Here is a 26,210-nt window from a genome sequence, read left to right on the forward strand (position 1 = left end):
GGACCAAAGCGATACCAAGTAAATACTTAAGGGACCAAAAGAGCATTTAAGCCAAGATTGAATAAAGACTGCTTCTTTTTCTACCCTATGAGTTTCTCGCGCGTCCTATGCAGTTCAGATTTTATAATCTGATCGACATAAATACATTCATAAACACCTTCAAAAACACGTTAAAACATTTTGGATTTTAGAATCCGAATAAGACACGTGAGTAATTTATAGGGTGGAAAAAATAATAGCCTTAAATAAAAAGTAGACTATGGCTTTATTGATTTCAAAATAAATAAATAAATAAAATGAAATCATGTTTTAAGAGACTATGTTTTAAGTCCTATAATAATGCTTCTTTTGTTGTAATTAGGTTAAGGATAGTGTAGTTTACTTGTGTGGCTTATAATTGAGTGTAATTACGTCACCATTTAGGCTTTCCTCCATAAATACACAAAAAGTATAACTAATGGCCACACAAGAAATCTTAAGTTCAAGGAATGCAAAGTTTTCCTCCATATTCCGCAATTATTATCGTGCGTTTTCCTGGGTCAACCCTCACCAGAACTGCTACGCACAGTGTGCGTTTGCTACACTTGGCAATGCACACCACACCAGTGGAGATGAGCCAGGGATCTTTGAGTTCTCGTTAATCGCCACTGTGAAGAAAAAGATCATAAAATTATGTATTATAGACAAAAGAGGTGCCTTACTCATTTGAAACAAGTAGGAGTTGTTTGCCAATGAAGTGGGCTTCGCAAGAATGTAGAAACTATATCTTCTTCAAGACCAATGACGGAGCTATGTTGTGACACTGGGAGGCCATGTCATCCCAATGATTTGAATAAATTTCATACTATGGGGTTAGTTCGGGATTGTCATGGCCAGTTGTGGCCTACACCTCTTGGATTCATAACTTGATTCAAACTAAAGAATGTGAAGTTCTTAGCCTTCTTAAAGCTATGCAGTGTACTCATCAGATATATTTGTTGAATGTCAGCTTCTAACGGGATTCTAAGACTACGGTTGATGCTATCCATAGTGCAACCACTGATACATCAAAATTTGGCTCTATCATTGACAATATTAAGAGCTTTATGTCTGTTGATTCAAATCTTATGGTAAAATTCATTCGGTGTCAAGCAAATATAGTTGTTCATTCATTAGTAAGGGCGGCCATTTTTTTGGATAGTTACAAATCTTTGGATTTCCCTCCTATTTGTATTTGTATTGATACAATACAATGAAATGAGTTGGATTTGTCTCTCTCAAACAAAAAAGAAGTATGTAGGTTGAGAAAAAGTAAATATTTATAAAATGGGGTCTTGCTAACAAGTTAATGCACTTGTCAAGAAAGCAAGAAAATAGAAATTTTACATTGAAAACAACAATTTTTTAAACATTCATAAAGTTGAATGTACATTTTTTCACCATTTTTCAAGAGAATATTAATACTTTAATTTCTTTAACAAGTGCCTTAAGAACACTCTTTAGCATTTCCTTTATAAAATATATCAATGAACTATTGGAAGCACTCCCTTGCATAACTTACTAGGCCTAATTCCATGTAATAACGAGCAAGTAAAGAAATTGTGGGAGGTGGATGAAAATATGTCCCAGCCAGCTCTCAATTAGACAACTCAAAAGCAATGAAAATGTAAGACAAGATAAGCTGCTATAAATAATGAGCTCTTGTTGCCATATATTCTGAGTCATGGACTCCATTCCTCACTACAATTGTGAAATTCCTATCCTTCTATATACAAAATCTTATTGTGAGTAAAACCATGAGCCGAGAAAATAAGGTATTTGTAGAACGTTGCACAAAGTAGTGGTATACGTCGTGTCGTCCATTTTTTTAAAATTTTAACTACTAGGTAAATTTGGCATGTTGAATACATAACTTGTTTCTGACACAACCAAACTAAACAGTTCAGCATTTCATGATAAGATCTGGTCTAAATGAATGTGACTTGATATCTCATGGAGGAGCATAAGAGTGCAGGGGCAGTCAATTCCACAATAAAAGTTGTCGATCCGAGCAAGGTAAGAATTAGCTAAAGCAGAGTTTTCACGTACTAGAGTCTCAATATCTGAGATATCTATCTGCTCCCTGGATTTCAACATGTCATCAATAGAGAACGGAATGCTGCAAAATCAATGCTTAAAATGGTTAATGTTGCACACAATATCATTATCACCATACCGATTTTCAAAAGGATATATTAACTACTACAAGCCTGTCAAACTAGTATCTACTACTACATATAAAACAAAGACCCCCTTATGCCACTGTCGTGCTTCCAAGCTCTCAATTTCCTGCCATGCGATTCTAGGATCATGGGTTTACAGGATTAGTCGGTCTTTATCTATCTGTGTTTTGAGTAGCTTATTTTGCAACGAGAAAACTTGTTTTTTTTTTGTCAGCTTTCGAAGGGTTGTATTTTGAAAATTAACTGCCCAAGAAAAGAGCTTTCAGCCAAATGAATGTGGTTATAAGCAACATGGCAAATTTTCCCTTATTATTTGTAAGTGTTACATGCTGCCACATAGAATTCTTGCGTTTCTTGTCAAACACCCCTCACAACAATAAGCATTTCCTTGTGGGAAAGAGGACGTAATGATGAAACCCAATTCACCCAGCTGTTGCAACGCCAACATGCACAAGGTCAAATTCATTAAATATAATGTGAACCAATGCCAAGTAGTTGAGATTTGAGAAGAATTGAAGTCAGGGATCATTGCATTTAGAACAGCCCCAAATCACGGGGCTGACACAAGCTTATCTCAGTTTATGTTTATTTAGTATTTGGTTTCCATGTGTCATATCTTAAACAAATTAATAAGAAATATTTGGTAAAAGCACCACTAAAATGAGTAAAATCAACTATTAGTAAGTATGAAAAATAAAAGGAAAAATTTACAACTATTTGGCTTACCTTGAATCATTATCCAACAAGAAAGAATTACTAATTGCATTATTTGAATCTTCAGTCATCAACACTCACATATTGGAAATGACCTAGAAGAAAACATTGATAAGAAAAAGATCAACATAGTTTTTCTGCATTATTTGAATCTGCAGTCATCAACACAAGTCATGGCTTATTTCATCCGAAGTTTTCTTTGGTTTCTGATGGATGACCTAAATAAAGGTAATGAAAAATAAGTTTACCATACTTTCCCATCTCTGACCATTAGAAGGACAAACAAAATGCTTTTTTTTTTTACTAGAGAAAATAATGCTGCTATGATAGAAGAGAATGGAAAATTGGGGACTGGTTAGATAACTAAATAGGTGTGAGGCCAGGTTTTTTTTCTCTTTGTTTTTTAAAAGCATGTGAGGCCATGGTACCATTGAGATTTGTTAGCATTGAGTAAAGTGAACAAATATTCTGTAGTAAGGGCAAAACCTTCAAAGATAACCCATTCTCCTATTCTTAACCATTTAACAAATTATTCCTAATTTCTGTTTCCATCATTTTTCCATTTCTCCTCTCTACGTTCCTAATCTATGCAAGATGGTATCTAGTGAAAAATATAGATACCAGAAATCCAATAGCTTGTCTAATATGTTCGAGCTCATCCCAGTCCGAACCTGTGTACCACATTTTTTTTTTGTTTTCGAGAAAGGATAGGTGGGTTAGTATGTACCTATTAAAAGACCTACATGCAATATCAGCAGTGTTTCGCCAAACCAGCTTTGACAAATTCTCCATTACTAAATGAGCAGCACTCCCATCTTTAAAGAAGATTGTAATAAAAAATGAACACTTGAAGATATCAAAATGAGAATCCAAAAAAAGTATACATTATTTTATCATAGTGGTATATTTAAGGAGAAAACTAAGATGTAATACCATAAGTACTGCTTTTGTTGTTCGTCTAACAAAGAGGCAGTTATTTTACACCCTTTTAATTTTTTTTGCAACAGTTATATTGTTGTTTTTTAGTAGAGAGCAGTGGGAACAGTCCCTATGAAATTGTACCCAAATATATACATCTAGAGCCAGAAGGGTTGTTGGCACAAATTTCCATAAGGAGGCAGAATCATAGAAATAATGATGTCACAGAGGTCTTATTGACATGATTTGCTTTTGAAGTATATAAAAAATTTCCTAGGCTCTTCACTGTCCCATGCTAGCGGGCAATCATTATGCGCTGGGCATTGGTGTTTGCAACAGAACATGATGATCACTTGACCAATCTTGCTCTGGAAGTTCTTGGCGCCAATCTCATCACATAAAAACAGCAATGTCTCAATTGATTGCCTGAAAAATAACAAACTGAATTTCAAGGGAAATGTATCAAATGGAGAAAAATGGCCATTTATGTCAGCATGCATGCTAGATCAGCTCATAGAAGCTTTACTATAGAGTTAATAAAGAAATTGTCATACCTGGATGCATAATCCAAGTAATGGAGAAATTTCTTTCTTGAAGTTATCACGAAGAACCCTGATTTAGACTGCAAAAGGAAATCATTCCAGAATTAGGAGTGACCTTGTTTCCATTTCTGTAGATTTGTATCGTGTTATTATATGCGTGTGCGCGCACGCACGTGTAGACACATATTGTTGTCTGCAATCTTTTCAATAAAACAATATTTACTTAGATTCCATTTATGGTTTTGTTATTTCACATTATCTGAAAAATGAAAGCTTTTCAATGGGAATTAATCTATTCAAAACAGAAGCTATGTTTACTTGAGTCATCCTCCCAAACAGGGCTGCTGATGAAGAACAGTGGCATTGTGGAGCCATTCCATAAGAACCGCTTGCTTTGAGTAACAAGAAAAGTTTGGAGGCATGGGATAACCAATAGGCCAAGCATTGTTGATATCCTGGGTCTGAAGTCCAAATGGAAATATCAGTGACTTGAAGTGACATGTTAGGAAAAGGAGCAAGAAAAAGAGCATTAGCATGAGCAAGTTTTGCTTTTCATACCTTAATTGCATGGTCAATAGTTTGGGTGATACGATCGAAAACATTAGTACTAGCACCCTCAACTTCAAATGATCTCCAATGCAAGAGACATTTGTCTATGATACAAGCGGCAATTAGTCTGTTCCCAGCCAATTCTAGAAGTTGTGCAATACATCTAATGGATTACTTTTGATTATTCTATTATTCTCATTTCATGACATTTGCGGCTTATCCTTTATTTCAGAGGATTCCCTCTAGGTCCTTGATGTGCTTGCAGTTCCTGATTAATCCATTAGGTGACCAAGAAAAAAAGTAAAAGGTACATAGAAATGCCCAAATCAATCATAGTCCATTGAAAAGATTGTTACAAAAGATGTCTTTTGCATCCCACAACAACATGACCACTTTCAGCAGCTCTCAACCAACAGAGACAAGAAACTGTTTTAAACCAATGTCAAACTTTAATTTATTGGCTTAATTTCAGTTTTGGCCCCCTAAGTATCACAATCTTGCGATTTTGCCACCCTATAAAAAACAATAACAAATCATCCCCCTTTTGCACTTTTGGCCCCCCAAACCAATTTTGACCACGTCAATGCATACGTGGCACCCACGTCACTTAAAGTGAGGTGCCACGTGTGACTTTCTATTTTCTTAGGGGGCCAAAACTGCAATTAAGCGTAATAAATAAAGTGATTTGGGTGCCACGTATGCATTGACCCAGTCAAAATTGGTCCGGGAGGCCAAAAGTGCAAAAGGGGTAAACTTAGGGGGCTGATTTGTTATTATTTTTTTATAGGGGGCCAAAATCGCAAGATTGTGATACTTAGGGGGCCAAAACTGCAATTAAGCCTAATTTGTTTTCATGCACAGTATTTAATAGGAGGTGTACCTGAACAATTGATCTGGGGTATCATGAAGGGAACTTATTAAGTGCCATGGAGACAGCTTGTTGACGTAGAACCTGCTTCCCTGGTTCTAAAGTAGTGATCTTCTCTTATAGCCTAGTAATAGAATTGCGAGATTTTGTTCAACCATCCGTGCAAATTAAGAGTGGGATTGACTTAGCTTTTGATGATGACTTCTGAAATTAGCTAGAAATTCTTTTGAGAAGTAAACCTACGGTAAGGAAAGATAAATTTAATTTAGCCAATGAGATTATCCCATAATTCACGAGAAAGAAAACCTCCACAATAACTCAAAGTTTAAACATTTCATTCAATATTTTCAGAAAGTCATTATTGATTATCATGAGTAGACGTAAATCAGGGATTATTTTTCATTATATATATTACCTGGTCATTGATTCTTGGAGCTGACGAAGCTTCTTCTCCGTGTCTTCTAACCTTTTACCTCTTTCTTCACTGCAAATTTTAGCTTCGTTATATTTTCTTTCAAAGCTGTTGCATTTCAGTTTCTCTAACTTGAGTGATGTCTGAAGATAATGACAAGAAACAGGCATATCACCATGAGGCAGCTTAGAAGGAAATTGTGATCCTTAGTCAGTTTTGTGATAAACTAATCCAAAGGCATATTCAAATACAAAACATTTTACTTGAATCATTACACATTGTTAATAATACGTCGAATTAAAACATATCATGCTAATGCAAATTATTGGCGATATAAAACCATTCATGTGCCTTCATCTAGCCTCTTTATTTTTAAATGATTTGTTCCTAACATGCCTACTTGGTATCGAGGCCTACATTAATCCTTGCCATCCACATTCTTCACAACTGTTCATAACCGGTAAGTTTCAGCATAAGGTAAAGTGCACTTGTATATTGTCCACGTTTGAAGCTCAAAGAGCTTGTTGTCCAGGAGGGATATCATTGGATATATGTGAAGCATCAATCCTCCAGGGTTTAGGTGTGTCCATGTGTCCAACATGCATCAGAAACTAACACTCGCATGACACAAGAACAATACATGTCAGACACCTTAGATAAGTTTCAAGGAAAAGAAATTCCCGTTTCGACATAATTGTTCATATCTAAAGTAGGTTTCATTTTGAGGTAAAATACACTTGCATATTGTCCACACTTGGAAACCCAATGGGCATATTCTTCACGGGGGAATACATCGTACATCTATGTAGCACCAAGACAGTGGGTTTCGGTGTGTTCACGTGTCCGACACGCATTGGACAATAACACACGTATGACACTACTCACCAGGAAGATCATGCTCAGACAAATGTCCAAAAAACAAATTCCCACTATGGTATATCTTCATTGTTCAGACAGTCGCAGCTACAGTGAGAATAGATAGGGATTCAAAAAGTTTCGACATATGCATGTCTTCCTTTACTTCGGTCTTCATCTTTTTTTCATGGTTTCCCTTTTCTAGTTTCCAATTATGTTTATGTTTCGCTCTTCGTCTTCAGTCTGTCACGGAGCTCTATCTTCAAGTGACGTCTCCTTTCCTTCCACTGCGCCTTATGTGGTCAACGTCTTTGTTATATTTGCAGTTAGCGTCCGCTTTCAGACATGTCTCGTTGTTTTGCTTTAATCTTGGTGTCTCCTCAAATGAAGTCTCTTCTTCAGTCTGCATCTTCAATTTGCATTCACTGCTTCAGGTACCTCTTTGACTGGTTACTTGATGGTTTCAATAGTAGTTTCATGATGGACCGGTTTGAAAATTATTCTGCCACAGTTTCTTCATTTACTAATATATTTGTCAACATGTTAAAATTACCACATGTGTGATGCATTTTTAAGCATTTGGTGATCATCTTGATTCTCAACTTAGATTTATTATAAATGATGATCATATTTAATTTTATTTAATAATATGTGTATCCGTGTTAGCGTCGGTCTTATATTTTGGAAATAATGTTTGTGTTGTGTCCTATGTCCATGCCTTTGTCTCATTGACGGGCATCAACTGTCAGTCACATGTTGGACCACTGACTAATAATAAATAATAAACATTATAATAGGAGACCCAAGGAGGTGTGTCGATGCTTGAAATAATTTGGGCATATATGTAATGTATTCATGGCAGTTATGTTTTGTATTTTGGCAGTAATGCATTTGTAGAATTATAGCAACTCTTATTTCAAGCATCGACACACCACAAATGCTTCAAAGCTCTCTAATTCCATTTGTAGAAGAGGCCATGGTCTGTCCCTATTTTGGCAGTATGGCAGTTTGTGGCATCTTCACATGGAACTTCTTTCTGGCCCTCAATCTGATAATAGCAACTCTTATTTATATCTGTTATATTTTTCTTTCCAATTAACCAATAAGTTTTGAAGAAGAGGCCCAAGAATCAATGTATTACTCTAAGAACTCTATAAGCCATATAAAACTGAAAGATATAGCCACACGCCCACACCAGATTCCAATTTTCAAAGAAGCATTATGTACATAAAGAGAGGCATCCTTGAAATAAGGTTCACCTAACAGATAAGTATGTCCAGCTTTACCTTTAGGTTGTCAACTTCCATTCTCAGTCTCTTAATCTTCTCTTTATCTTCAACAAGAACCATTGCTTCTTTAATGACAGGAGATGCTACTTCAATAGCTTTCTTTGCATTCTCTCGCTCCCAGAGGAGCAGAGCATTAGTTTCATCAACTTTTCTCTTCATCTCCTGCAATGAATTCTGCAGTTTTGCTATCTCCTGTGCTTTAAATTCTGCTAGATTTGTCTGCACAAGATTCCAAATGGTTTTCATGAGGGTTTGCCAATTTCCAAGATACTTGGGAACTTTCAAATACTTTGGCCTTTTACCCTTCTTTTTATTTCCAATTTGTGCAAAAATGTTTTTCAAAATGACAAATGTGTAAGAGATCAGAACAGCAACATCCTCCCAAGTTATATCTATCAACAAAAGATATATCTCACCCTTAAACCTTTTTCCAGTTGGAGACGCCATTTAAGTTCCTCCACTTGTTTTTCAAGCTTACCCTTTGCTTCTTTAAGTGGGCCAGTATCTCTTGCAGCCTAAAGCAAATGGAAACAGATGTCTAGTTAGATGAGATAAAAATAAAATAAGGGAATGGTATAATAAAAAATGAAATTAAGGTTTATGATAATTAATACTAAAAGTGAGTCATAAGTAAGCAACTTAATCAGTTAGAAAGAGTTGAGGACAGTTTTAGATGTGATCCTTCATATAACCATAAAAAAGAAGAAAGAAAGATCAGGGGATAGAGAACTTTTACATGAAATCATTCAGGGTCAATACAAATGGGATATTCATGTCTGTAGTTCTCTCCAAGGTTTTTTATTTTATCAGCATCACTTCTTTCACAATTAAGATTTGACAATGGTTTAATAAATCCAAATTAAAAACAGAAGAAGAATGGAGTCTGTTTGATTTAGTTTAAAAAAAAAATTAAAAGAAAAAACTTGTTTGAGTCCAAATTAAAAACTTGTTTTGCAGTTGGAGATGCATCTCACCTTTAAACCTTTTTCCAGTTGGAGATGCCAAGTAAGTTCCTTCACTTTTTTTTCAAGCATACTCTTTGCTTCACGAAGTGCGCCAGTATCTCTTGCAGCCTAAAGCAAATGGAAACAGATGTTCACTTAGATGAGATAAAAGTACAATAAGGGAATGATCTAATGAAAATTGAAATTAAGGTATATGCTACTTAAATACTAAGAATGAGTCAAAAATAAGCCACTTAATCGGTTCGAACAAGGTGAGGATAGTTTTAGATTTGATCCTTCATATAAGCACCAAAAAGAAGAAAGATCAGGGGACAGAGAACTTGCGCATGAATTAATCCAGGGTCAGTACAGATAGGATATTCAAATTTGTAGTTCTCTCCAAGGTTTTGTATTTTATAAGCATCACTTCTTTCACAATTAAGAGTTGACGAAATCCAAATTAAAAACAGAAAGAGAATAACGTTTTTGGATTCTGTAATCACATGAGAAAAGTAAAAGCCATTTTCAACTTTTCTGATCAGAAGACTATTTCTATTTTATTCTATTGTTTTTCCCTTCACAAAAATAATGGCAATGATGGAATAACAAAGAATGAAATTTGAATGTAATTTTTCATGATGAAGCATAACTTTATGATTAAAAAATCATAAGATATTGTATTTCACCTATTGTTTCTGAAGTTATGCAGGTTGAGTACAGTAGGGTTCTACTTAATGTATAAGAATCAATGTAAACGTAGAAATGTACCATTTTCAGTTTCCTAAGTTCTCCCTTAGCTAAACGCCCCCTCCATCTACATTGTGTAACTATTGAACCTTTTTTGAGCCTCTTATATTGTAAGACCGCTTTGTGGCACCGCCACTGAGCCTGCAATTTTTTGTGACAGAAAATTTTAAATAACGAACACTAATGGCTCCATAGTAAATAATCTAAATTAGTTTACGACCAAAACCTGAATAATGATGGAAGCTTTGGTCTGTTTCCTAAATCTGAATTCCTTGCAAGCAGCAATGGCCCTTAAAGCTGTTTGCAAAGTAAGTACTGACATATGAAGTTTTTTATACGCCTTCCTAGTTTCGTAACTGCGTATGTTCTTTTGAATTTTCACAGCAGCGGCCTCCCTTCTCATTTTCTCATAGAGTTTGAATGCGAGTCTTCCTACAAAAAGCATGTTGTGTATATTAAATTAAATCATGTAGAGAAGGGAGAATGATTGTGTAATGAGGCCAGATACACTGTTCTAATTAAGGACGTCTATACTTTGTGAAAATAAAATTACATCTATCCTAAGAAATGAATTAGGCTATTTCACCTCTCCACCAAGACTGCACATATATGGTCTTCTTTTGCAATGCAAGAAAATGTTTCCGAGCTTGATGGGTTCGTATGTGCTGTTGGATAACTTTGGTTGCATTACCAAGTACTTGAGCTCTCTGAGCATCTAGTTCAGCCATCTGACCTGCTCTCAAGAATACCTTTGTTTTTCCAATCTACAACATTGGACAGCCGATCAAACAAATTATGTGAATGTATGAGTCAGGAATAAATACACAAACGCATGTTTTAAGACTATACAAGACCCCTGATGATATTTGTAACTAAATCTAAAAAAGGCATCGTAAATGAATGCTATGACGTGCATGGGTAGAGCTGTCAAAAATGGGCCGGGCTCATGGGCCGGCCCATTGGCCCATATTTTTGGGCCGGGCCGGGCCTAAAAAACTAACCAAAAAATGCGCTCGGGCTTTTTTGGCCCAAGCCCATTTGGGCCAGACAAAAGTAGGGCCGGCCCATTGGCCCATATTTCATTTTATTTTTGTTAAAAAACAACATATTTTTTTAAAAAATTATCAACTAATTTAAAATTTATTAACAAAAAAATATTTAAATAAATAAACTTAATAAATATGGATGAATTTAGCTTACAGTTTTAAAATTTTAAAGTTTATAAATTATTAATTTGATTTAATTGAAAGAATAATCTTGAGTTTAATTATTATTCAATGTTAATGTAAAAATTATTTATATTTTTATGTCCATCCAATCATATTTTAGCAAAAAAATAATGGTGAGTAACTAATACATAAGAAAATATATAAAAAAAGTGAATAAAATTTAAAAATAAAACACAAACGGGCCAGGCCGGGCTGGCCCATGGCCCACCCGGGCCGGGCTCTAGATTTTACGGCCCAATCATAAACGGGCCGGGCCGGCTGGCCCATTTCTATAGTCAGGCTTGGGCCGGGCCGGCCCATTTGACACCTCTAGTTATAGTTGTTGCTAAGGTGTCAAGAGCTTTATATTAGAACTATGGACAAGAACACAAAAGCAATAATTATTCTGCTGTAATATTTCAAATTACCCGATATCCTTTAAGCCCCGTCTTCTCCAGAATCTTTTGGCAAGCATTCTTTTCATTACAGCTGCTCATTGGTGAAATAACTCGACAAATTAGCAGTATGCTCAAATTTAGTCCAAAATATTTGACATGTTAAATCAAAGTTTACGTCCTCCTGGGCATAGAATATATACTAAAAGAGTGCTTACTTTGCTTCTATGGCCTCTGGGGCAAGGAGACCAAATCTGTTCACAAATTCAAAGAAAGGGCGGCGTGTAGGATAGCCAGCACAACTGATTCTGATAGCATCTAATACACCCTGCAGGGGAAAGAGTTTGTGACAGCTGAAGAAGGACTGAAGACTTGCAGGAAGAACATAAAAGTATACTCACACCACAACGAAGTTGATGCATAATGTTGACATTCTCAAAAATTGCAGGCTTGAGGAGGTTGTTTGGTTTCACACATCTAATGTAATGGGGTTCTGTTGAACTTAATGTTTCCATTAGCTGCTGTAGCTGTAGCTGTACCATCCAAATTTTATTAGCTTCCTGATAATAAGGATGCAGATAAATTTTTGTTGACTAGAGCTTGCGACAAATTTGTTATTTGAGGCAAACTCCACAAATGTACCAAATTACTAATGAAGTTTTGGAAAAGAAAGATACCTTAAAACGAGAACCTATTGATGAAAATTTGGAAGATTTTGATGTCTCTTCTGGAAGTGGTGGAAAAAGGGCAGATACAAAAGGACATTTGGAAGCAATCAATAAATCTTGATATTCAGGAACCACATAATCCTTGTTTTTGTCTAAAAAATGGTCAGATTGGTATGTCACCTGCATATTTATGACAGTAAAAATGAATATGCAGTAAAAAAATTGCAGCAAACCATTTTGGAAAGAGCTAGGCATACCTCTCCAGCATAATGGGCAATGGTGAAATCTGTTTGAGACAATTTTGGCTTAATAAAGCGCTTGTTATTCTTAAATGTTTGATAAAGCTTGTTTGCAAATGTTTCATGTGTTGACTTTGGAAACATGCTGCAAGACAAAGGAGATGATAAAAGGAGAATAATGTAGATTCAGTATGTTATGTAACACGAAGCTTTAGATTCAACGAAACTGAACAAATCTGGATCATGTCTAACTAAAGAACATATGAAGAAAAGTTAAAACCATCTAGCAAGCACTTAAAAAGATGTTTATGGAAAGTAACGATAGTTTACCAAGCTTCGTCGAGGAGAGCAATGATTCCTCCGGATTTCTGAAAAAGCAAAATCAAGATAAAAGAACAGTAAAAGAAGGGTAGCAGAACAAAAGAGAAGGAAAAGACTCACCAAGGATCAAATTAGGAAATAAAATAAGCCCAAAATAGTAACCTAGTGGAAGACTGGTCAGAAATAAAGATACCGTTGTAAATATGTGATTGCTCTTATTTAGGGTAGAATCGTACTTGTAATTATTAACATATACTGCACCCGTTTCAAAATAAGTGTCGTTTAAAGACATGAAGCTTTTACCAAACTAACCTTAACAACCATTAGTGTGCTTCCCACCATCATAAATGCAAAGTGAAATATAATGTTTTGGGAGTAGTGACTAGTGAGTGTACATAGTACTAATTAGAGGGCACAATTGAAAAAAAATAATTAAGTCTACATTGGTTTGGTAAGCTGATTTACTTGTCACACACTAGACCTGACATCGTCTTCTCAATCAGTGTAATGAGTTAATTTATGCATTCTATTTTGAGGAACATCTTGAGGCAGTTTATGGAATACTGAGATATTTGAAGACAAATCCTGGAAGGGGCTATCTTTTAAGAAGACTAGTAAAAAGAATGTCTTTATCCACACTAATGCTGATTGGGCGCTGGGCAGGGTCAGTCACATACAGAAGATCAACCTCTGGATATCGTACATATGTCTGGGGTAAATCTTGTGACATGGAGAGGAGTGGGGTTGGAATACGTGTGTTTTCTAGAAGAATCCACACGATTCTTTTAATTAATGCATATCTTCTTGTATCTTCCTATTTATTGTCTCTTTATTTTTATTTTCCTAATATTCTCATTGAGAATTATTATCATTTATTGTAATGCTCTATATAAGCAGCCTCTTGACTGATGAATAAAGCATAACAACATTCACCCTATTTCTTTCTACATAGCACAATTGGAGTTGCTAAGGAGTGTGTTGGGTTATGTTATTTTCAACACATGGAGGTTGAAGATAGGACTAGCAAGGTTTTGACTTTCAAAACAGGACAGAGAAGAGATTCTGAAAAAACACTTACAATGTAATTTAAACATGCTAGAAAGACAGCATGACGGAAGAGAGTTTCAAAAACATGGTGTGGAATTTTGTAATGGTTAACAAGATGGTGTGAAATCCGAATAATTAGGGGAACTCGGCAGCAGAATAACTATATGACTATACCGAGGACAATACCACATTGATACTAAGTTGAAGTTATAAGGTTTCAAATAAAGAGAGGAGAAAAAGAATACAACAACAACCAAGTCTTTTCCCACTAAGCGGGGTCGGTTACATGGATCAAATATTGCCATAATGTTCTATCGTAAACCATATTTCCATCCAACTCATTAATTATCAAATCTTTCCTAATAGTTTTTCCAGATCTTCCTCTGCCTCTAGGGATCTGACTATCCTCCATATGATCTTCTCTCCTTACTACATAATCTATAGGTCTTCTCTCTACACGTCCAAACCACCTAACCCTATTTTCCACCATCTTTTCTACCATAGGTGCTACTCAAACTCTCTCTCTAATATTGTCATTTCTAATCTTATCACACCTAGTCTTATCACACCTAGGGCTCTTTTCCATTTCAACCACACAGATCGAATTCGATGATTTACATATGCTTCTATTTCTCCGTCGCTTTGTACTATGGACCCAAGATGTTTAAGCAGCGTAACTTGTGGTATGATATGATCTCTAGCTTTCACCTCCAAGGTAGAACTACTATGTCTTTTGCTAAAATTACATTTCATATACTTTGTCTTGCTTGTACTCAAGAAAATGCCATATGCTTCTAGGACTTGTCTCAAAGTCTCCAACCTCCCATTCAATTCCTCTCTCGACTCTCCAAGCAGGACGACATCTTGTGCACAAAGCATACATATCGGTGCTAGCTCTTGGATGTGTTCTGTAAGTACATCCAAAACTAAGTTAGAAATATATGGGCTTAAGTTTGATCCTTGGTGCAATCCTATTGTTATGGGAAAATCGTCGGCGACCCCATCTTGTGTACTCACACTAGTTGAAGTCCCCTCATGCATATATTTGATAGCTCGAACATAAGCAATCATAACTCATTTCTTTTCTAGGGCTTTCCAAAAAACCTCTCTAGGCACTATTATAAGCCTTCTCCAAATCAATGAAAACTAAGTGTATATCTTTTTTATTTGTCCAATATTGTTCCATCATACGTCTAAGTAAGTAGATCACTTCCATAGTCGACCTCCCAGGCATAAATCTAAATTGGTTATAAGTAACTCGAGTATTTTTTCTTACTCTCCGTTCAATCACTCTTTCCCATAACTTCTTGGTATGACTCAAGTTTAACTCCTCTATAATTTGCACAATTTTTTATATCCATCTTGTTCTTATAGATCGGAATTAAAGTGCTTCTTCTCCACTCATTTGGCATTTTCTATGTCCTCATAATTTCGTTAAAAAATTTGGTGAGCCACTAAATGCCTTTAACTCCAAGACTTTTCCACACTTCAATAGGTATGCTGTCTGGCCCAACTGCTTTGCTATTACTCATCATTTTCAACGATTCTACACCGTGTTCTTGAATTCAACGATGGTAGTTAAAATTTGATTATGATTGATATTCGATGATACAAAGATATCAAACATTGACCCTAATACAACTTCAAATCCTAATTAAATGGAGAAATAAATCATGATAATGAATAATTAATATGGAAATTAATCTGAAGAGATACTGAGATAGGAAATTAATCCTATGAGATAATATCAAGATATTTAAAGACCTTTTTCATATATTCTAACAAAGGCTTCCAAAACAAAATGAATTAAGTATATCCTCAATGCCTTAGAGAAACTGAGAAAGGGAAAAAGGAGAAAGAAAACCTTTTCAATAAGGTCCAAAACATCTTTGTTGTCCACAAATTCAATGTAGCTCCAATTGATCTCCTCCTTTGCATATTCTTCTTGTTCCATTTTGAACATATGCTGAAATTCGTCATCAAAACCATATTAAATATGGAAATTAAAAAAGGAACTTGAAGTGCATAATTTAGTCTGAAATTTTGCCTGATTGAAATGTTGCTGCAACTTTTCATTTGTGAAATTAATGCAGAACTGCTCAAAACTGCAGAGCATGACAAACTGAAAATAAGTTACAAAAGAATGAACTTGAAAACAAGCATAGGTGGATGCTTTCAATATCTTCAGTAATGCAATCTTGTGGATGAACTTGTACAGATAGGTATATTTATTCTTCTAAACTATTATATTACCTGTTCAATTTAAAGCTTTCGAAACCATAGATATCAAGGACCCCAATCAAACATTTAGAATTGGGGTCTTGTCCAATTGAATTATTAATCTTGTCCACCAGCCTACAGCATACATAAATGCACCAGGAATCAAAATCAGAACCCTGTATCCTTTTCTTCAGTACGTTTTGCATTAATTAGACAATATAGAGGTCTGAAAAATGGATTAATTTGCCTTTTAGAGTCCTACCAATCAAATAGCCGAGAATAAATTGTTTTTGCCAGTCCATCTCTACTGACTGTTGCACTTCCCGGGTCAAGGCTCCGTTTTATAACTTCTTCGGGAGTGATCATGACACGCTTACATAATGCATCTTCCAAGGCATCAGCATCACACCTGATTCAATATTGACAAACAGACTGAAAGGTAATTGAATATCATATGGACAGAAGTAATAATACAAAAGCATTCATACATCAGAAGCTCAGCAGCCGTTTTCAGGTGGAATTCGGCTTTGCTATCTTTAGGAATGGATGAGTCGGTTTCCTTTCCTTTGGCAAAATCAATATTACCAAGATGAAGAATTGCAGCAACAATTCTGAAAATGGCTTCCTGAAAAAAGACAGCATAAAAAAGCAGAAAGATAGAAAGCAATGATTCTCTATTCTAGCAAGAACAAAGCTAAATCCATGCTTGTGAAATAAGTACCTGATCTTTGTGACCTATTCCAACAATACCCATAGCTCTACGGGTGGCGAGATACTCATGAGCATCATTTACATCAGCCAGTTCATAGCATTGTGACTGGTTAAGGTAGTGAAACGATTTAGGATTTCCTAATTTGTATTTCTCAATTTCCTGTCGGCAGAACTTGGATGAGCTTACATAATTGAATGAATCAAACAAAAAGTAGATTGTAGACGGAGAGCTACCTCCTGTGGTGCGGCGCAAAGAAGATAAAAGCAGTGGTAGTTTCGTTCAGGATCATTAATTTGACAGACCCGAGATCTCTCTAGAAGGTATGTTCGGATGGCTGCTCCTGAGATTCTTCCGCTCTTATCAAATTGGATCTCAACAAATTTACCAAAACGGCTGCACCATTAAAAACATAGGTAATAACTTAGACGTAAGTATCATATTTCATTTATGTTAGCAAAAACATTTCCTTTTCTGGAAAGAAAGTTAAATAAAACTATTCAAAAGTCATCATTCTAACTGTCCATATTAACACATCAAACTAACTTTTGGCAATATGAAGTGGGTACTAGAGAAGTGAAATGAAACAACTGAAGAGAGGAAAGACATGGAATCCTTTAGTGAAAAAGACGGACAAAAAAAGTTAGGTTATATATATCAGACAATCAGAGAGAATAAAACCCATGGAATCATTTATTGCCCAGATATAAGAAAGTCTCACCTGGAATTGTTATTCCTGACAGTTTTGGCATTGCCAAATGCTTCCAGAACTGGATTTGACTGCATTCGTATTTAAAAGTCTTTATATCCAAAGAAAAAATGTTGTTTTTAAAAAGAAAAGAAGAATCGAAATTTTGTTACAAGTTCAATAATGAGTGCCATTAATTGAATCATACTTCAAGAACTTGTTGTTCAACTGTTCTTCCTTCAGTCACAGCTCTACCACCTAAGAAAGCTAGGAATTGCATAATCATTTTTGTAGTTTCAGTTTTACCAGCTCCACTTTCCCCACTGACCAGAATTGAATTGTTTTTCCATTCAGTAACCATTGCCCTGATATTAATAAAATCATCAATTAATATTTGCTTCAATGGTAGAAATGAGATTTGAATCATAATAAGAAATTTAAGATTACCTATATGCAACCTCAGCTACTGCAAATACATGAGGGCTTAGTTCTCCAAGTGGATCTTCCTTGTATCGTTGCATCATGTGCGCACCATAAATATGAGGCAGCGTTTGGAATGGATTTATTGCGATCAGAATGTTTCCAGTATAAGTCTGCCATTGAAATTAAGAATATTGGTAACAATTTCTACATTGATTAACTTCATTGGATCTTATGGCATCAAAGGGAAGAAAGCCTTACATATATTTTATTCAATTCATATCTAGCTTTTAAGTTCTGCAGGACTCCAGGCTCGTGCAAATAGGACAGTTTAGTCATATCATCCACTCCACCAGGAAGAACTTCCGTATCCTTAGGAAGTATTTTTGATAAATTTGCAACCTTGAAATAGACAAAGTAGTAGTACATGTAATATAATTCAGATGTAATTTTTGGCTTCATAAGTTACTGAAACACTTTTCACTTTTACCAGTCAGCAATACAAAGCATGATAAAGAACTAGTACTACACCAAGCAATGGAGAGAAAACACCTCTAGAGGTAGAGAAATAATTATATTTTCCTACTGTAGAGTTCAGTTACTAAAGAAAAAGCAGGAATACAGTAGACACAGATAGAGTGGCTAACTTGTTCTCGACTCCCATAACTTGGAAAAAGATTTTCAAGACATTAAACATAGTTAAATAATTTTTACATATATCATAATGATTATTTGAATACTGAACTGGGATGATCAACAGTATAAAAAATAAAAAAATTTGTTTGTGCATCTCTTCTGTGGTCACTTTTTCGAGTTTCTTTTCCCCCTTTAATCAACTTGAAACTCAGTCACAGTAGACGTGCATTGTCCTTTTTTCTTGGCCGTGGAGCATTTACTAAGTATAAACCTAGGTTGATCACAAGGAAGAAATGAGATGAAGCTGGAACAAATATGAAGGGGTTCCAAATGTGAAAATTATTATGGTTCAGGCAGGCGAAATTAATTTTATTTTTAGAATAAAAAAACAAAGACGAAAAAGGAATTGCCCAAGGCACCTTTCAGTAGCATTTTCCCCTTCCTAAAGGAGAGGTAAATTGTTCACACCATAGCTATTCTATCTTTCTTCTGTACCAAGTGTTGTCATACAATAAGCCTGTGTGAAATATGTAGCCTAGTTTAAATTGACTCCAGAACTCAAGCCTAATTTATCATTGACTAAAATCTGCAGCAAACCTACCAATTTTTCTTAAATTAAATAGGTCATGAAAAAGGGGGGAAATATAAATTCTATAAAAAAGGAACCATGTTACTGACAGTGTACAAACCTTTTTTCCATCGGTAGTTTCAACTTCAGCATCCTTTTCATTGATTTTTGATACGTACCCGCCAATCCAAGCTTCCTCTGGATCTTCAATCCAGACATGAGAACCCACAATAATATTCACTGGAGTCCCCTGCAGATGAAGATGAGGAATCATCATTTATTCTAAGATCTCATTTAAGTTCTAAATAATGATTTTTTACACCACCTTGTCAGTAAGAAAAGCTAATAAAGATTTATAAATTCCAAACTAAACTAGAATATGTATCAAACATGTCTTGTATTTTCTATCACCTGGTTAGAAAGGACCCTGATACTAACATCAAAACAAAAAAAAAAATATATAAGAATCTTATGCCATAATTACCACAAACGGTGTAGCCTAATAACCAACTGGATACTGCATTGATAGAAAAGTCAGTTTTATGGCCAGCTACCGGCAGTACGAGAAGATATTTATTTCGCATTTTGGCGTATTATTAGGAGATGATTTGAGTTTTCCAATCTAGAAAAACCCACAAATATTCATGTACTACCACCTGAAATCAGAAACTACTAGTCTAAAAATGGTAATAAAAAGTGTAAGTTCATGTTTAAATAAATACCACCACGAGTCACAATTCAGAATCGTAACCTCAATATTGATTTCAATCTTAATGTCCCATCTAAATCAATACTTGTTCTAACTATCAGTAAAAGAAAAGTAGGAAAAATCCCCTTTTCCCTAAATGTAACCAAAAAAACAGTGAGATAATTCATCACTTTTCTCACATTTATGAGTTCTATCAAGAATCGTAATAATGAAATCCTCTGGCAACGGGTAGGACTAATTTGATTTGTATGCAAAGAATCCGGGGTGGCACAAGCAAAACAATTACTATTCGAAAACCTCTTTTTCTTTTACTTTTTGGAAATTCCAAAGAATTCACATTGATCGTGGAGGATCGGCGGCATTACAAAGAATAACACGACATGATGAATTTGAATCCAAACTAATAGAAGAATAAGAGAAATTACGTACGTACCATGGCAGAGGTCTAAGTTGGAAGGGTTGTGTGAGAAAATTGGTTCATGAATTGAAGAGAAGAAAAAGGAATCGGTGACGGTTATGGAAATGTTGAAAGCGAGAAGCCATTTTTGATGAATTTTTGAGAGAAATGAAAGTGTAAGTGAATGCGATTCAACATTCTTCAAGCTGGCCTTCAACTTCGGCACTTTCTTCCTCTTCCCTTTGCTTTCGCGCCATTGAGTGGCTACTAACCCCCCCCCCCTCTCTCTTTTTCTCTTTTTTATTGGACACCGTTATATTCATTCTTTTACATAAATCTTTTCATTTAAATTGTACAAAAATAAAATAATAGTTTTCCCTCGATGTATATATATAACATTAACCTTTAATCAAATTCATGATCAGATAATCATGAGTTGGATGCATCGAAATAACTTACAAGACAATTCATTTGAGGACCTTGTCATTGATGATAGAAGAATGTAATAATAATACCACTACCAAAAAAAAGAAGAATGTAATATGACTCGTCATCCGTAAAAATTGAGAATGAACATATTTTAAACAAAATTGAAAGAGAACAAAAAGAAAAACATAAAGGAAACTATTTTTTAGAGGAACATAAAGGAAACTTGAAACAAATACCGTATAAAATAGGGACCACCATTAAACAAATGTCAAATAGGCATCACCACTAAAAAAAAACGTAAAATAAAATAGGGAGCACAAGTAAACATAAGGATTAAACAGTCAACTCAACTCACATGGGACCAACTTCAATTAAACATTGACAACACAAGACAAGTGAGATTATTTAACAACATACATCAAAAATCTAAATCACTTAAACACATTGATGAAAAAGATTTGTGTCCGAAATGAAAACCTAAATAAAAAATCAAATTCAAACCAAAACCCTAACTAAATACTCGCCTTTGTCGCAATTGTTTTACAAGTTGACAAAAAAAATTCATTATCAGATCATATGTAAGTTAACACTCGTTAAGAGACACACATTTCTTATCAAGTAAATCAATCTATTGTTGATACACATTGACAATTTCTAATTGTCTCTAAACAATACAAACCATTAAAATAACAATCTGAAACTAAATAGATGGTTTAATTTGTTCTCCATTTACAATGATCAAAGATTGTTTTATAACTTCTTAAGTTTTTTTTCCGCACGAAAGGAGTCTGGCTTTATAATCGTAGTAGTAGAAATTCAAATTTTAGTGATAAAACACTATGATGTTTGATTTATGTAGCCGACCCAACTTAGTGGAGATAAGGTTTAGTGTGGTGGTTGTTGATTAGTTAGGTAGCAGGCTCATGCAAATTAAGTTGAATGAACAAGTAGAGAATAATTGTTGACCTTGAAATTGAGGAGGCCAAAACTTTACACACGAGCATAGAAACATGCATAAAGTTACTAGTACTAGTACACAAACATAGACAACGTTTTGATTCATTGCCTTTTAATGAAACATAAAACAGACAAAACATAACATCTGAAGTCTAATAAGCAAGCTTATCCTTCACCTACTTAACTTAATGTTCATTGCCTAATCCTCCTAACTAAAAAGGCCAGGAACTAATTAGTTTTACCATTCTTGCTTAACTAATTCCCATCACCAGAAGATTTCAGGTAAAGTGTTTCGCCGCCATCACCAGAGTGACCACTAGAGCTTCCACCGCGGCCATCAGTGCTTCCAATGTCTTGCTTACCACTGCCGTGCAAACCATCACCGGCTGAGCTACGGCCAAAATCAGGAAAACCAGCCCCTAGAGATGAATTGCCTCCAACATTAGCCCCTTCACTATGCAACATGTGAAGGCCTTGACTTCCACTGGAATTCATACCAAGTTGGCTTTGCAAGGCTTGCTGCTGTTGAAGCTGTTGAGCATACATAAGAGAGGAACGTGCAGCCATTAATTGTTGTTGTGTCATCTGCTGAGCTTGTTGAGCCTGCATGTAGTGTCCTCCCTGCTGCATCATTCCACTTGAAGGGTACTGCAGTGTCATTCAAAAGATTGTTAGGCCAAATGATCAAGTAAGAAGAAAAAAAATTGTTCCTAAATACAAATTTTATTTCAAATTACTTGATACATTTATTATTATTTTTCTAAATATAAATACACTTAATTAATACCACTAAGAAACTTGAAAGATGAAACGTAAGAGTTAAACATATTCATATATAAATGGGTATTTTAAGAACATCTAGACATGTTAAAAATAACTATCTATTTTTCCTAATATATGCAAAACATATAAAAATAAAAATAAAAAGGACATAATAAGAGCTAGAGTTTGGTAAATGGATCATTGCAATTGCAATATTGCACAAATCAATCATTGTTGTGAGGTGAACCCCTTTCTAAGTGGTCACTTGTACTTAACAACATTCTGAAAATAGCTAGGGATGTACCTGGCCAGGCATAGTAGGTGGTTGGGGTTGAGAATCAGCTATTGCAGCTAGGTACATGAGATTTCTCTGAAGCCTTGATTGGTTCCTGAAAATATAGCACCACAATGATTATTTAGGGAAAAATCCAATAATTGTTTTGGTATTCTTCTATCTCAAGCCAAGCAAACACAAATTTCATCTCTGATAAACCACCCTCCCCCACCAAAAAAGCTATTACTTATGATAAAACTTTGAAGATGCTTTTGCCAAAAAGGTTGTGACTTTTTAGCATCAAGTCATAATGTTTTGAAACTCTGGTCAATGATTATATAGAACTGTAAAAAAAAAGAACTTTATTTTATTAAGGTTTGTGGGGTATCCTACTCCAACATCTTAGAAAAAGCCTGCAAAATACAGAAAGTGACAATAATTTGATTGAAGTATACTTATGAAGAAATGATAAACACAAATCAAATCAACTGTTCTTACTCAGCACACTCGGTGAGCTTGCCAGTGTTCTGGCTTTCAACAATCTTGAGAATCAAGGACTTGTTCTCATCAAGATACTGCATCAAAAAAAAAAAAAAAGGGTTTTCACTGAACTGTCTGAAACTGAAAGAGTCTGAGAAGAGCACATGCAGTTCAGAGTATCCAATGGAATTGAAAGAGAAAGGAGAAGAAGAAAGAAGAAAGGAACCTGTTGAATATGATCAGTAGTGACGTTGTTAGGATAGTAAGCTGCCATCATGGGCTGCATCTGCATCAGGTGCTGCTGCATTTTGAAATTTCTGTTAAATATTTTTATCTGAGTTCAAATCCAAACAAAGGGGTATGACCCTGTGACCTGAACAAGAGCAGAAAGAAACACAACACAACACAGCACAGCACAACAGAACAGAGAAACAGAAGAGTCTGGTCTGATTTTCTCTGTGTTACTGTTGATGAATGATGATGCTATGTTATGTTACTACACAACACTTAGAAGAGTGGTTTTTTTCCTGAGGCGGCTAAAGAGGCAATGGTAATATTATGAGGTGGGTGGGGTTGGGTTTGCTTTTGCCTCTACAAGTAGAAGGAACTGCGTGCGTGTCTTTTTCTCTCTCCAAATTCCAAAATCTGCCTCACTCACGTGATGCCCTCGTCATCATACAAAACACAAGGACAGACACTTGCTTATTGTATTAATTTTATGGGTTTTGCTTACCAATCCTAAAGGTAATGGTTAAGGATGTCAAAAATATAAAATTTTTATTAAAAATAACAATTTTTTGACTTTCATAAAGTTAACATTCTACTTTTCACCAATTTTCAATGCATAATTTTTATATTTATCTTCTTAATCAATATTCTAAGAGCAATGGTTAGCATTTTTATTGAAAAATGGTAGGGGGATAAATGTAGTGAGATACGTTATTTGAATAATGGGTCTCGTTAACAAGTGTTTTTAGGATATTAGTTAAGAATTTTAAATTAAAAATAATTGATAAGTTTTATGTAAAAAGGTTACTTCTTCAAGTTTCAATGTGTTGAAGGCCTCAATTCTAATACAAAATTCATTTTTAAGCTTTTTAACAAGTGTCTTAAAGGCACTTGTTAGCATTTTCCTTGAATAATTACTACTCCCTCCGTTTCAAAATATAAGCAAAATTCATTTTTTAGATTCATTCATTTAATGATGTATGTGGTCCATAATATGAACCACATACATCATTAAATAAATGAACCTAAAAAGTGAATTTTGCTTATATTTTGAAACGGATGGAGTATTTTTTAGACACTTAACACCATTTTAATGGAGAGGTCTTAACCTTTTACTCGATACTTATTAGATAAAAAAAAATAAAAATTTAGGATCATTTAGGATTGGGTCTCACTTAAGATTGCATTCTTAGAGGAATGTACATTTTTTTAATGTTAAAAAATTGATATTTTTTTTTTTTTACAAGTAAAAAATTGATATATGATAATATAAAGTTATTGATAGTTAATTAATAAATTTTATTTAAGAAATTTGTGTAAGATATCGAGTTTAAGAAATTAAATGTTTATTTAATACTATTATTAAAATATTATAAATAAGTAACGTGTATATATGAAACACCTTTAGTATTAAAAATGTGTGTCTTCAATACGGATGTTGTTGCAGGACTATATATGGTATATAAAAAAATGTAGATGTTGATATCAAGCTTAAATAATATAAAAAGAATGAGAATATAAGAAAGATAGATGTTTTAAAAGTGATCATAAAATAGCTCTACAAATACACGTAAAATCTAGTTCAACATGTTAATGTTATAAGATTAAGTGCTTGTTCAAAAAAAAAAGTGTTATAAGGTTAAGTGATTTCATCTAATTTTAAACTCATGATTTTGCTTATGTCAGTTGCAAATAATATTTACCAATTCGTTGACCGACAAACAATAGAATCAAATAGATATCATATGTTTCATATTGGCAATTTTTTAAAAGTTTAAAAATCGATATTTCAAATGTAAAATTTTCATGGTTTGTTTTTCTAACTTGTAAGGGGGTCCTATGTAAGATTTGGTATAATTTATAGGTTTAAGAATGAGTTATCAGTTGAGGGAGATGAGTGGGGGTAGTGTAGGAGAGTTTTGAATGGAAAACGAAGTTGGTGCCTCGGTGGGGAAGTGTTTGGCCATATTGGATAAAATTAATGTGAGTAATCTGAAAATAATTAAAGTGGTCAGAATATTTATAATAGAGACATTTATTTTTAGATTTTTAAACGGATGTCACGTGTACATATAACTAATTTATAATTTTTTAATAATATCTATTTATTAAGGATAATTTTTTACTTTTTCATATAAAATTAATTAAATTTCTTAATAAATGTGAAATGTCAAAACGTCATATAACTTAAGACGGAGAGGGTATTTTTCATTCTCTAAACCTTTATGATTGGAATGTGCAAGTATCTCATATTTATAAATAAGTCAATAGTCAATGTTGCGTTTTTTTTTGTCGGGTAATCTAATGGTTATAATTCACCTTATAAGATGAATAAGTGAAGTGTTCGGAATTCGAACCTCGACTCCTGCATATAATAATATATTGTCCTGCCAATGCTCATGGGACTAATCAATGTTGCCTTTATATTGGTTTCATTGTATTCTATTGATGACATGATTTATTGATGTAATATCCCGATTTTTAACGTGAGTGTATTTTTTTAAACAAACAACTTGCGAAAATATTTATAATCACTCGCATTCCCCACAAAAAGAGTAAATATCAGAACAAGGAACATATTGGGTTAGCAACCAAGCTAGCACGAGTAGGTACACATTTGCGACAAAAATACGCCACAATAAATTAGGAGCACTGGCTTTCCAAAGTTGTTTTCAATTCCCGGCAACATGGTGAAGATTTGTGTGGAAAAATCATGTCATATCCAACCGGTACCTGAACTTAACCGTATACAATCCATGTTTTCCATTCGTCCACAAGACGTGATCTTTGGAGAGAGAGAGACTCAAACAGAAGCG

At 34.6% G+C, this 26,210-nt stretch overlaps 2 protein-coding genes across 2 annotated transcripts; both read right to left on the bottom strand.

The window, feature by feature from the left end:
- Positions 1-1,820: 1,820 nt before the first annotated feature.
- On the bottom strand, positions 1,821-20,558 carry LOC11426395 (myosin-9). Its single transcript, XM_039829181.1, has 34 exons — positions 20,301-20,558; positions 19,280-19,408; positions 18,216-18,356; positions 17,982-18,127; positions 17,743-17,899; positions 17,568-17,626; positions 17,083-17,242; positions 16,859-17,008; positions 16,626-16,762; positions 16,400-16,546; positions 16,171-16,272; positions 15,965-16,022; positions 15,782-15,883; positions 12,880-12,917; positions 12,568-12,694; positions 12,320-12,490; positions 12,044-12,202; positions 11,861-11,970; positions 11,676-11,736; positions 10,626-10,803; positions 10,266-10,471; positions 10,061-10,180; positions 9,323-9,421; positions 8,765-8,863; positions 8,346-8,567; positions 6,208-6,347; positions 5,805-6,031; positions 4,934-5,350; positions 4,694-4,836; positions 4,388-4,455; positions 3,849-4,259; positions 3,643-3,730; positions 2,928-3,010; positions 1,821-2,631 (listed from the first exon to the last, which is right to left on the bottom strand). Exons 1-27 carry the CDS (start codon positions 20,301-20,303, stop codon positions 6,007-6,009), a joined length of 3,246 nt encoding a protein of 1,081 aa, XP_039685115.1. The 5' UTR covers positions 20,304-20,558; the 3' UTR covers positions 1,821-2,631; positions 2,928-3,010; positions 3,643-3,730; positions 3,849-4,259; positions 4,388-4,455; positions 4,694-4,836; positions 4,934-5,350; positions 5,805-6,006.
- A 1,183-nt stretch (positions 20,559-21,741) lies between these two features.
- On the bottom strand, positions 21,742-23,750 carry LOC11409518 (GRF1-interacting factor 1). Its single transcript, XM_003590948.4, has 4 exons — positions 23,393-23,750; positions 23,185-23,261; positions 22,717-22,801; positions 21,742-22,298 (listed from the first exon to the last, which is right to left on the bottom strand). Exons 1-4 carry the CDS (start codon positions 23,471-23,473, stop codon positions 21,906-21,908), a joined length of 636 nt encoding a protein of 211 aa, XP_003590996.1. The 5' UTR covers positions 23,474-23,750; the 3' UTR covers positions 21,742-21,905.
- Positions 23,751-26,210: the final 2,460 nt, after the last annotated feature.

Source organism: Medicago truncatula, chromosome 1 (genome assembly GCF_003473485.1).
Source record: "Medicago truncatula cultivar Jemalong A17 chromosome 1, MtrunA17r5.0-ANR, whole genome shotgun sequence".
In the NCBI taxonomy this organism is placed as follows: Eukaryota; Viridiplantae; Streptophyta; class Magnoliopsida; order Fabales; family Fabaceae; genus Medicago; species Medicago truncatula.